This window comes from Pieris rapae, chromosome 12 (genome assembly GCF_905147795.1).
Source record: "Pieris rapae chromosome 12, ilPieRapa1.1, whole genome shotgun sequence".
Taxonomy (NCBI): domain Eukaryota; kingdom Metazoa; phylum Arthropoda; class Insecta; order Lepidoptera; family Pieridae; genus Pieris; species Pieris rapae.
Genome location: NC_059520.1, coordinates 8819515 through 8832695, shown reverse-complemented (window position 1 = coordinate 8832695; position 13181 = coordinate 8819515). Strand labels below are relative to the sequence as shown.

Genomic DNA, 13181 nt, shown 5'->3' with positions numbered 1-13181 from the left:
TTTTCCGTTTGTTCCCTTTCCTTGGGTTTAAGTGCACAGGCAATTAGAGATTCAACTTAGCGACTGTTTTTTATTCTTATCTCACACACTGTTTTATTATTTTTATTAATCTTTAATGTATATTCTACAGTTTCGATATTTGTAAGTGAGGAACATGTATAATAACAATACAATAATAGACCTGTATATTCTATTCTAGGAATACATTGTCTTAACATATAATTATTTAACTAATGTATACAAAATAAATTATATTTCAAAAGAGTAAGTGAGGAGTTTCTTGCACATTCTCAACACGAAACTACCTTTTGGATGGTGTAACTAAAATCATCTTTATATTTTATTTAACGTTCATAAGTGTCATTTTAGGTGGTCTAATTGGAATGATTTTGACTTAGGTAGATAGTACCGAATACGGAATACCCCAGATTTGGTGCTTTACGAATAAGTATAGTAATACAGCTTCACACAATACTCCACAGGGACTAAACTTTATAAGTATATTTTTTATTTATTTATTTATTAACACTTCGTTGCATTACATAAAAAAAATATTAAACATAATTTAATGAAAAGTAACTGGTAGCCTTATCGCTTTCGAGCGATTTCTTCCAGACAACCACTGTGAGTAAAGGAAAAAAAACATGGATTAAATTACATAAGGTAGGCAAGAACTGCAAATATACATAATACAAATACAATATGTTAAGATTCTTTTTTGTAATACTACATCTCTAAAAACAAAAGCTGTATATTAAGTAAATTATTTACTAATATATAACCATTGCCAGCTGAGCAATGGTTATACGCTACTTTTAATCAAATTTGGAGAGTATGGACGATGGTATTTTTATTATGCAATTCTTATTAACGTTTTCCATAAAAATCTGTCAAAATGTTATCGATGTTTCCAAATTGATATGTACCTACAATATTATCATTTTAAGAGATGATAACTAATCTTATAAATACCGGATTAAAGTGAAAAATATCGTTGTTAGCCACGGGTGGTAAGTTTAAGATGAAAGCGTTAACATTTCTGTCAATTTTGGTGATTCTGGGAGGTGCTTATAGCAAGCTTGAAACAGATTTGGAGTGGTGGGAGTCAACTATTTTCTACCAGATATATCCAAGGTCCTATGCCGACAGTGATGGAGATGGAATCGGCGATTTAAAAGGTATTAATTAGCATAGACGGATTTATAGAAAAAGAACAATAAAAGTCACAAGGAAAAATCGTAATTCTTTACAATTTCTTTACAGCGAATGGCTTGAAAACTAAATTTAATTTGTTAAGTTAGCTGTAACAATTATCTTATGTAGCCAAATATGGAATATCCATCAACACAATATAGTATATATATTGTGTGTTGAACATTTAAGAAACTTAAAATGAAACAATCTTAAAACAGATAAAATAGATTTAACTGTGTTTGGAGTTAGTGTACATCAGTGCTATGTGTAGTGTACATTAGTGTGTGTAGAATGATTTAGGGATATGGATATGCCACCTTTAAATATAAAGTTTCTAGTTGAAAGCAAAAGATCATCGTTAACTATATTAATTAAGACTTAAAAACAATTCATTTTTCATTCACAATTCACATTCAAAGGTTCATGATACTAAAATCTGGGGCCCAATCTTAAATATGTAGTATCGTTGCATATATATTTTGTTTAAAGGATACCCACTACACTGATACATATCTCACAATAAATAAATTTCTAAATAGTGTTTATATTAAAGTGATGTTTTATATTATGCTCACGATTTTTTTAAATATTTTTAATTAACATTTCAGGAATAACAGATAAGCTGCATTACATAAGAGAACTCGGCGTTGGCGCAATTTGGCTCTCACCAATATTTCAGTCACCGATGTATGACTTCGGTTATGACATCTCTGATTTCTACGCGATACAAAAGGAGTACGGTACTATGGAAGATTTTGAAGAACTCTTAGCAAAAGCGAATAGTCTTGGTGAGTTTGTACTGCATTTAGGGATTAAAGATGGAATTCTGACATTAGTGTCGGCCTAGTGGCTTCGATACCTGTGCACATAGACTTGAACGGTGAAGGAAAATATCGTAAGGAAATCGGCTTTCCTAAGACCCAAAGAGATTACGGTGTGCGTCAGGCACGGGACGTTGATCACCTACATGCCTAAGAATGATAAATGATAACAGAATGAAAGATTCTGAAATTTGAGGTATAGACATTAACGGTTGTAGAGCCACAGTATGACATTGATATTAAAATAATTCATCAAATTATAGCTTGTCAAGGTTTATATATAATAATATAATGTATACTATATCATGCAGAACAACGAGTGACCGCTTGTATATATATGTAATATATGTAATCTTACTTGTCTAGAAAGTTTATCGTTTTATCTTGACAGATTGCATAATATGAAGTAGAAGCAGGATAAAATAGTCAAACAAAGATATTTGAGATTATTCTTATAAATCATATCAGACGTGTAAAAAAGATAATGATTTCAGAAGTTACCTACAACATATAATATTAATGAGCCTCCACATCATAGACTTATCAAATTTATATATAAATTAATGTTTTACTATGCGGCCCCTGTCCGCAAGAATGCATCCTTCAACTTTTCCACCCTATTTCATTTTTTGCCATAGTCGTCCAATTTTTTAGCTACTCTTTAGATCCTGTTGACCGATTGCTTTATTGGTTTGCCCTATTTTAGACCCTTTGTCATGGGTTACTTGCCATGCCCATCTCTATTTAAGAACAAATCCAGGGTAGAATAAAACGGACAAGAAAGACTCTTATTATCCGCCATTTTTTTGCGAAATACTAAGAATGAGCAGCAAATCTAGATCTAACGCTTAGGAGCTATCAGTTATTATGGGTGGCATTATAGGAAGCTCGGCACAATAGGAGCACTTGCATTATATTACAAAGAATTAAAGTTTGAAAGTTCTAACTTACTTAACTTGAACATAACCAAATTCTTTAAACATGCTTTAATTTATAATCTGTCTTGATCTCGATTTCTTCAGATATGAAAATCATTCTCGATTTGGTACCAAATCACACATCGAATGAAAGTATGTGGTTCCAAGAGGCGCTTAAAGGCGATGAAAAATACTACAACTATTTTGTATGGGAAGATGGAGTGATGGACGAGAATGGCATCATGCAACCCCCGAACAACTGGGTAGGTATCAAAACGCCAAACGTTTTAAATGATGAATTTTTAAGTCCGGCTCGAAAAGAGCTGGTACAAAATGGATTTCAGTTTTTAGTTTGAAATTGGTTTTGAATGAAGTTTTTAAAAACATCAAACACGTCTTTGAGTGTGTGCGTTCTCTTTTCAAATTATTTAAAAAATTCTATCTATATTCATGAATCAAAATATCTCGAGTTGATTTAAATCATAACTGATATGCATCGTTAATCAGTGTTTGTAGAAAATGAGTATTACCTTCTATTAGATGAACGGTTTTATACAATTTGTTCATGAATAATTCAATGTTAATTAATTCAAAAGTATCTTACACTATTGCGTATCTTTAACTTGAGTACGAGTTCAATGGCCTAAAGTAAATCATATCATCATTACATACATATCTCGTCGTTATAAAAATGATAACTATTCTTCGAAATTTTTGTTGTAGTAGAAATGTTATTGGAACCCCATGTAAAGTAAAGGTCTAGTTCACTCCATACTTTTCTATTTTTTGCTTTTCTGCTCCAGTCTATACCGTCTACTTGAATTGTCTACTCAATCCATCTGTTCCTTGGTTGGCTTCTCTTTCTCCTTCCCGCAGGTGCTTTCCGTGTTGTGGTTTCCAATGTCTATCTATTGTCCTTTACAAGAATAGTTATAAATCCAACAATAGTTCATCCTACTTAGCCAATTCGTTTAGGATCTTCGCCATGTTGTGGGAAAGATTAACGACTCCATACGATTACAACCCTAACATATTTTAAAACTCTACCTAAACACTTCTTAACCATATCCAATTCTGCTCAATGGTGACTTTTGCAATTCCTGTATTTGTTTTAAATTGCGTAGCAATTCATGAATCAGTGAGATTAATTTTGAGTTTAAATTTTTTTTTATTTTAGATTAATGTTAGTGATTCAATAAGTTTTTAGTTTTGCACTTTTTGCACATTACCCATACTAATTCCTTTTTTAATTTTATTCCTATGGTGTTACCTGGAAGAGACTACTTGTTAACGATAAGGCCGCCCGTAGCATCCCTTATATTTGTCATATGTTATTTGTTTTGCTATCAATGTAACAAAGCATAAATAAATAAACGGTTTAATTAAATAAACGCTGGAAATATCTCGTGTCTTGTCAGTCACATAAAACGTGGTAAAAAATTGCCTGTCGCAGTGCCGGCATTTTCCTTAACAAACTCTAATTGAAATATATGAAGCCGTGAAAATGTACGGACTACTTTTACTCTCAACAATAAAAAGGAATTTATAAAACGATTGCACAACGGCGTATTCAGCAAATAGCATCTAAAGAATTTAAATACGAGCTTAGTTTTTACTTTAAAAAGGTTAAAAGTGTGTGAGACTCTAAAACAAAAAAACAAAACGATGGCGTTGTTCATTTATTTGTAAATATTTATGCGGAAATACGGATAATGTCGCTTATCTGTGATTGCTAGAGTTGTTGGCACAATCAAAAAATATCACCTCCACAAATCTGTTCAATGAAGTAAGCCGCATTTCGCTTCTTTGTTTTGCAGGCCTCAAGGCTTAATTAAAAAAAATAACTTTGTTTTGTATTCAATCAATCAATTGCATATTTTAACCAAAATAATTTAGGTTCAAAAATACTTTATTTGTAAAAATCACATTCACTTAGTGATAAAATATCGGTAAGTTATTATATTGTTATGAACTATGTTACTTAAATTTTTACTTTCTATTTCTGTGTCTCTAATCTTTGCTTACGCTGTGATATGTGTATTTCTAATACACATACAGCAACAATTCGACTTAGGGTAATTCAAGGAAAGAACGTACCGATTCCTAAAAGGCCGACAACGCACTTGCGAGCCTTCCAGACAATGTGTCAATGACCCGTTTCCCTCCTATTACTAAATAAAAAAAACTTTAGTTAAATCTGTTCAATGAGATGTTTTTAATAAAAAAAAATTTAGTTTAAACGTAAAAATATGCGTGAAAAATTGTTTTTAATTTAATATCATAGATTTAAAATCTTCTTCATATTTCAGAGGAGTCACTTCAGAGGAAGCGCATGGGAGTACAGAGAGGAAGTTGGGAAATACTACTTGCATCAGTTTGTTGTTGGCCAACCTGACCTTAACTATAACAATCCAGATGTTGTTGAAGAGATGAAGGTAACTCATTTGGAATTCCAAATTCAAATTTTACGTCAATAACACGCGACGTATAACGTATTGCTTCCATGTTTGTTTAAATTGGACTGTAAATTGTTATTTTAATAATTTTTAACTTACTCTGGTTGATAGTATCTAAAAATAGAGTGAACAGCTGCCGGAACACGAAATGATTAAAATTAGATCCATCACTAACGAGACTTTAAATTTAATATATAAATTTTTAAAAATATTAAGGAAAGTAACATATAAAATCCCTTTTTAAAAGGTTCAAATTTAGACAGTTCTTTCAAAATTAACTTGAAACATGAATTGATCCAAGGCATCGTTTTACAGAACATTATCCGATTCTGGCTGAATAAAGGTGTAGCTGGATTTAGAGTAGATGCCGTAAACTGTTTGTTCGAGGTAGACAAAGAACTTTTTGGGGGCAAATATCCCGATGAGCCGCTGTCAGGACGCACCGACGTTGACCCCGAGTCTCACGATTATTTAGACCACATTTATACGAAGGACCAAAACGAAACATATTATATGGTATATGAATGGAGAGATGTCTTTGATGAAATATCCGAAAAAGATGGACTTCCAAGAGTCATGATGACTGAGGTTTATGCGTCAATAAAAGATGTCGTAAGATACTTTGGTGAAGGTGATAGGGGAGGTGCTCAAATGCCTTTTAATTTTGATTTAATCACTGATGTTGACGCGTCATCATCTGCTGCTGATATCAAGAGGGCTGTTGACAAGTTCTTAACTTATAAACCTCTTGATAGGGACGCCAATTGGGTGGTAAGTGTTTAAAATTAGCTTTACCTTTATTTGGTGCCTTTAGGAGACCTTTAATCTGCATAACTGATAATAAATTATAAATTTGTGTGTCGTTGAATTACTATACTTCTATATATTATTAAGTTTTTTCTTTATCTGGTGTTCTTTTTTGTGTGTTACTGTTAATAGTCAGCGCAAACAAATTTTGCATTTGGATAGAACCGGCCAGTAGAAACAAATATATGTGTATACTATATTTATAAAATGACTTGATACTTGCAGGTTGGAAACCACGATAATAGTAGAATGGCGACTAGATACGGATCAGCTTTAGTAGATGGTATTAACATGATTGTCTTACTTTTACCTGGTGTTGCTGTCACTTATATGGTAAGTGAAAGAGTATCACCTCAGCATCACCGTATCATCTCGACGTCCGTCATTTCACATCTGAGCGTTTTAAGGCATTTCCGAACCAATTCGATTTAGGGTCCTTGAAAACAGTGTACCTATTCTTAAAAGCCCTGCAACGCACTTGCGAGGTTTCTGGCTATGTAAGTGTCCATATTATTACTTTACATCAGCTGATTAACCTGCTCGTTTGCACCCTTATATAAAACAAGTAGGGAATGATTTATTTGTGGGGTTCAAGTGAACTGGTGCTAATTTATTATTATTGTTAGGTGCTCTACGAATATGTATTCAATACATATTACATACATACATATACAGCGAGGAAATGCTACCAGTGTTAAAGATATGCCGCCACTGGGACCAACTTTTTCAATTTGTGTATATTTCTACTAATTAATTTTTTTTATTATTATTATTACTATGCAGGATAAGAAAATTGTAAATACACTTTATATTTGGGGGTTGGTTTTAAATAATTAAAAAATATTTTATAATATTCTTTTGTACAGCGTTCTATATCTTATCTGTGCCTTTAGACCAGCAGTGGGGTTGACAAATAATTTCTGAGGTTTGATTAATAAGCCCTTTGAATAAATTAAACATTTTAAAAGCCTATTTGAAATGTTTAAATAAATAAATTAGTGGCACTACAACCTCTCTAGGTCTTGGCCTCAGATTTCTGAATCTGTTTCATGATCATTTTTAAATGTAATAGGCAAGTAGGTGATCAGCCTCCAGTGCCTGACATACGTCGTCGACTTTTTGGATATAAGACATGTCGGTTTCCTCACGATGTTTTCCTTCACCGTTCGAGCAAATGTTTAATATGCGCAACATAGAAAGAAACTCGATTAGTGCACAGCCGGGGCTCGAACCTACGACCTCAGGTATGTGAGTCGCATGCTGGAGCCACTAGGCCAACACTGCTCTATTTGAAATATATATATAAAATTTTTGAATTCTAATTTTAAAATAATTTGTTAATTAGTTTAATCTAAACGTAAACTTTAACAGTCTTTTTTATATACAGGATGAAGAAATCGGTATGGTCGACGGATACGTAAGCTGGGAAGATACAGTAGACCCATCTGGATGTAATACGAACGATCCCGTTAATTACGTCAAGTCTTCCAGAGATCCTGATCGAACACCCTTTCAATGGAACGCTGAATTAAATGCGGGTAGGTATTATTAGGCCTTTATTACAACGGAAATTAAGTTCAATACTTAATTAATTTTGTAGTAGTCGTCTTGATTTAGTATGTCATTATTTAAATTACACTTATCAAATCTATGATCCGTCACCAAATATAACAATTGTAAAGTAGAAATTTATTAAGTTTTTAAAGTGCATATTTGCATTTCTTTGTTAATTGTCTTTTATTTTTAGTGTATAGTTTATTTTATTTTTTATAATTGCAATGTTTTCATTTAAATGTTGTGCATACATCATTGATGTACATTCTCATTTATTGTATTGTTTTATGTCATATTCAACATTTGGTAAAATTAAAAAAAAAATATATTTTAGATTTTTCACGAAGAGTTCAAATTTCTAGCTTAGACTTGAGGCATTTTAATTCAAGCAATTATTAGTTCCGGTACTAAATTCTTTCGAAAAGTCCACACAATATTCCATAGATTATTCAAAATTAAAATTCATGTAGGTTTTTATGAACAGTCTTTATGAGTCAATAAAGAAATACATATTAAAGGCTTCTAATTTTACATTAACTGCCAGTTCTCAAAAATTGTAAAACAAAAAGAAGAATTAGCAATAAACGCCACCCTTTTTAATCGCCAAGTTTTTTGTTTTACTTAACGTTTGTAAGGGGCTGCAACGATTACACCATTTTCCACATGACATCTTTAAGTAATTGACTATAATAATAATATATATTATTAACGAAAAAAATCAGTTGTTATGGTGAAATAGGAGCACGCACTTACATTCTCGTAGGCACAACACGAAAATACATAGTCGAAATAACTAACCAAAAAAATGAAATTCATATCTCTTAAAGGATTTTCTACGGCTGCCAAAACATGGCTGCCTGTAGCAGACGGGTATGAAATGTTAAATGTTGAGGCGCAGAAATTAGCGGAGCGTTCAAATCTGAAGGTTTATCAAGCTTTGGCGGATCTGAGGCTAAACGCAGTGTTCAGATATGGACGATATGATTCATTGGCTTTAAACAGCGACGTCTTTGCTTTTAAAAGGTAACTTAATTTTGATGTGAAACATCTACAGCCGCACGTAAAACCGATTTCTGGCGTGGCGACGCATGCCGTGGCGACGCATGCTGTGGTCACGCGTCTCGTAATATTTTATTTTATCATTATGACGACATATTTAGTTCCTATCACAGTCTGTTCTTTTCTGCATATTACTTTTACAAAATAATGTCTGTGTTTCACATCTGCCAGGCGTCCCGTGACAGCTCACATTTTTTTTTTGTATGTTGGGTTTTAAGAGCAATGTTAGCTAATCGATTCAGTGTGCGACTCTCATCCATGAGGCCGTTAGTTCGAACTCCGGCTGTGGATAGCTTTGATCTGAGTATTTGACATTTTAAACTTCACAAACGGTGAAGGAAAAGATCGTGAGGAAACCGATTTTCTTTAGACTCAGAATGTGGACGGCGTGTGTCGGGTATAAGATCATTAGCCTTTTTTTATAGAACAGGGGAATTGGGCAAAAGGCTCACCTGATGTTAAGTGATACCGCCGCCCATGGATACTCCTATTCCTTCACCATTCGAGCAAATGTTGAATGCGCACATAGAAAGAAATTCTATTGCTGCACAGCCGGGTATCGAATCTACGACCTCGGGTATGAGAGTTGCACGCTGAAGCTACTAGGCCAACACTGCTCATATAACAGTGGCAAATAAGACAGAGTACAAAAATTTGAAACAATTTCAGCATTCAAACCAAGTACTTTTGAAATCGTTTATTTTAGTACAAATTTCCTATAGAAAAGACGGTATTTGAAAAGAGTTGCAAAATTCAACTCGTGACTAAGTTGATTCAAGTAAATGGAGTAATAACTTTAAAAGAAGTATAATCTTACCAAAGTATTGAAAAGCGACGCAAGAAGGCTCTGTATACATCAAAACTTAACAGCTTTAAGTTCAAAGAGGCTTACGTACGAGTGATATAATATTAAAGAAAGTTGTTTTGTCTTTCTGATTTTCATTATTGCGAATCATAAATCAGACAATAAAAATAGCAAATGGCTAAAAAATATTAATATAACTTAAAATGTGTACTTTCGGCTGCAGAGCGGTTGGATAATAAAAACGGCTTAAATATAGGATCTTTCCTCCAACTTTTAGGCTCTTGGGGGTTCAGGTGTACAGGCGCTAATTCAAGATTATTTGCACCTGGTAGATAGTACTGGTATTCATTTAGGATACCCATAGGTTGAATGCCTGACATGATGCTTAAAGAATGCAGAAATAAGTTAAAGCCTTCAAAAGGACGATTACAATGTTGAGAGTTGAGGCAGAATACGAAATTCCACGCGCATAAAGAGCGTACCAATTCTAAAGGCCGGCAACGCACTCGCGAGCCTTTTGGCAATGTGAGTCCATGGGAATCACTTAACATCAGAAAAGCGTCCCTCTCTGTAGTTTGCCCCCTATCTATAAAAATAATTATTTTGATTAGTTTCTCGTAGCAGTGTTTTGTGTTGATATGTACAGACTATTTCAGGTGGCATAACAGTGAGACGTACGTGATCGTAGTGAACATGCGAGATACAGAACACGAGGTGGACTTAACCTACTTTGAGAATGTTACCGGAGATGCTAGTGTTGTTGTGAGAAGTGTACACTCGCCAAAGAATGAAGGGTAGGAAATTTGCTTTTATAAATATAATTTAAGGAAAGTCTTGTATTATATTATAGTACCTGGATGACCGGATGACTGGATGAATAAAATAATGAAATATGAATAATATTTTTCGATCTTTCAAAAAAAAGTATGTTTATGTTGATAAAACATGCATAAAATGGCAAGATATAAGATATATAAAACTTTACATTGTGTGACTTATAAAAAGCCTACCTATTTCTCACAGTATAGGAACTTACATGATCTTTTGTCAGTTCACTCAACGGACAATTAAAAACATCTGTTAATCTAATCACTTGATTAAAGAATAATATTTTCATTTCAGAGATATACTGGAAGTATCGTCACTGCCCGTTGCTGGATATGAAGGAATCGTTCTAAAGATGGTTTAAATAATAAAAAATATAATTCAGTGTGTTTTTTAATTTATCCCTCACGTATAACCTATATTGTTTTATACATTTCCATTTGTTTAAGAAATTAACTATTAATTATCAATGAAGTTATCAACAAAAATACTGAAATAGCTAACAAAATATAATTACAAAATAGTATAAAAATATTAAGTATTATAGAAAATAATGTTTTATTTTCGAGAATCTGCCAGAAAAAGACGTGTTAATTTGTCTTTAAAGTTAGAATTTTACATAGCAGTTATATACATACATTACTACAAATAAATAAATAAATTATGAGCCATATCATCATAGCCAATTCTAATAATATTTTATCACTTCATTATCACTTTAAAATATATTATTACGGTATCAAATTAATAGATGTTTGACTAAAATAATCATTAATATAGATATATTTACAAGCAAACAGTCAAGAGATATATCTTAATATATATATTTCTTGTGTGCGTGTGTATGTGACTGAACTCCTCCTAAACGTCTGGACCGATTTAGACGAAATTTTTTGTGTGTGTTCAAGGGGATCTGGGAATGGTTTAGATTCACAATTTTGTCCGCTGGATAATGTTTTTTAAATTAATTTTCAATTTATTAGTTGTTGTTGATTTTGGAATGTTTTACATTGGATCCGACAGACGGCGCTACCATCGCAGTGTCAAATTTTAAATAATATTCGAATTTTAATTTTAGTCTATCCCGAAATTTAAAAAAAGTTTTGTTATCATTGTGTTATATCGTGTGTGACCATGTGCTGGATCGTTAGATATTGTCATAACATTTGAATAATAATTTTCATCAAAATGGCTTATTAAAAATTGAAATTTTGAAATTAAAGACGTGTAGACAGGACAACGTCTGTCGGATCCCCTAGTATATACCTAAATACAGATATTCTAACGCAAAACACTTCATTAGAATGCGCCAGCGGGCTACTATCAAATTACCCGGATTAAATAAGTAGCTAGAGATAATTGCAGGAGTTAATAACTTTAATCATTTAATTACAACATAACTGTATTTACAAAACTAAACGATAGTAATGTCAATAAATATCTAGTTGTTACTAAAAAAATATTTTCATTTAAAAAATCTGTAGATGTCTCTCCGAGAGAGTCGATTTAATAACTTGGCGATTTAAAAGAGTGGCGGAGAGTTTATTGCCAGTTCTTCTCTTTTCCGTTCTACGCCCTTGATTTGAGAACTGGCAGTAAATGTCAAAATATCAGCATTTAAATACATTAAAATTCTTTTTTTAACGTTCATAAGTGTACATTATGTTACCAACATGAATAAATGATTTTTGAATTTTGAATTTTAAGCAATTAAATATTATTACACTATCTGGTCAATATATTCTTGAAGTCTACATGTACAAAAAATGTAAACGATTTTAAACAAATGGTGACTATCACCAGTATACTATTATACTGGTATTACTATATATATATATACTCTAATTTTGAGGCGATAAACTACTCCTTATATGGAAATTGTATTCGTTTTTACAACAAACTCCCAAGCGAAATTAGAGAATTATCACTAAATAAATTCAAAGCCCTCGTTAAAAGTAAATTAATCAATAAAGATTTTTATAAATTTGACGAATAAATAAATTTGATTTTCTCCAGTTTAAACAATTTGTATGACTCAAAACATGGCGATTAAAAACAGTGGCTGAATGTTTCTTACCAGTTCTTCTTTCCCGCTCTACGCCCTTGACTTACAGGTAGTAAAAATAAATTTACAATTGCTTTAACTTGTTTTTTGACGTTTATAAGCGTACTTGTTTACCTATATAAATAAAGATATTTTAAGTTTGAGCTTGAAGCACAATCAACAGTAGCGCCTTAAGTTGAGCATAGCCCCTCGACGTCCGTCTTTTCAAAATGTGTTTAAGACAGTTTATGTCACACACTGTGGAACCATTTGCCTACTGAAGTATTTCTGTGAGCAATTCGGCTTGGGGTTCTCCCAAAAGAGAGTAGTAATTTTTAAGAGGCCAGTAACGTACTCGCGAGTACTTTATGATTAAGAGTGTCTGATGAACCTACGATCTGGGGGATAAGAGTCGCACGGTAAAACCACTACACCAACACCTCTCTGAAACGGTTGAATACTAAATTATATTTAACACAACAAATTTGACCTCTCTAACTGGGGTAACTGTTACTCGCAGGTCCATAAACTATCATTGTTAATTAAACACTTGGGATAGATTACAATGTTAAGCAATTATTATTCATATAGTTCGGAACATATTTAACAAGAAAACATAATTCTTACCGGTAACAATAGAACTACTATAAGATAGAAGATATTGTATTGGGTGTTGCGATATGCCCGTCGCATAAACGC

At 32.6% G+C, this 13181-nt stretch overlaps 2 protein-coding genes across 4 annotated transcripts in view; one reads left to right on the top strand and one right to left on the bottom strand.

The window, feature by feature from the left end:
* Positions 1-13181, bottom strand: part of LOC110993001 (calcium/calmodulin-dependent 3',5'-cyclic nucleotide phosphodiesterase 1) — a 175992-nt gene that overhangs the window by 86772 nt on the left and 76039 nt on the right. The gene's annotated exons all lie outside the window — the stretch shown is intronic.
* Positions 983-10822, top strand: LOC110993003 (maltase 2). Its single transcript, XM_022259044.2, has 10 exons — positions 983-1178; positions 1803-1982; positions 3038-3195; positions 5242-5367; positions 5704-6159; positions 6421-6528; positions 7583-7733; positions 8577-8772; positions 10270-10407; positions 10736-10822. The coding sequence occupies exons 1-10, from the start codon at positions 1022-1024 to the stop codon at positions 10800-10802; spliced, it is 1737 nt and encodes a 578-aa protein (XP_022114736.2). The 5' UTR covers positions 983-1021; the 3' UTR covers positions 10803-10822.

Excerpts from the sequence above, each read along its gene's own strand:
- LOC110993003 (XM_022259044.2), top strand. The coding sequence starts at position 1,022 with ATGAAAGCGTTAACATTTCTGTCAATTTTGGTGATTCTGGGAGGTGCT. Across the intron at positions 1,983-3,037 it reads AGCAAAAGCGAATAGTCTTG|ATATGAAAATCATTCTCGAT; the intron begins GTGAGTTTGTAC and ends CGATTTCTTCAG. Across the intron at positions 8,773-10,269 it reads GACGTCTTTGCTTTTAAAAG|GTGGCATAACAGTGAGACGT; the intron begins GTAACTTAATTT and ends AGACTATTTCAG.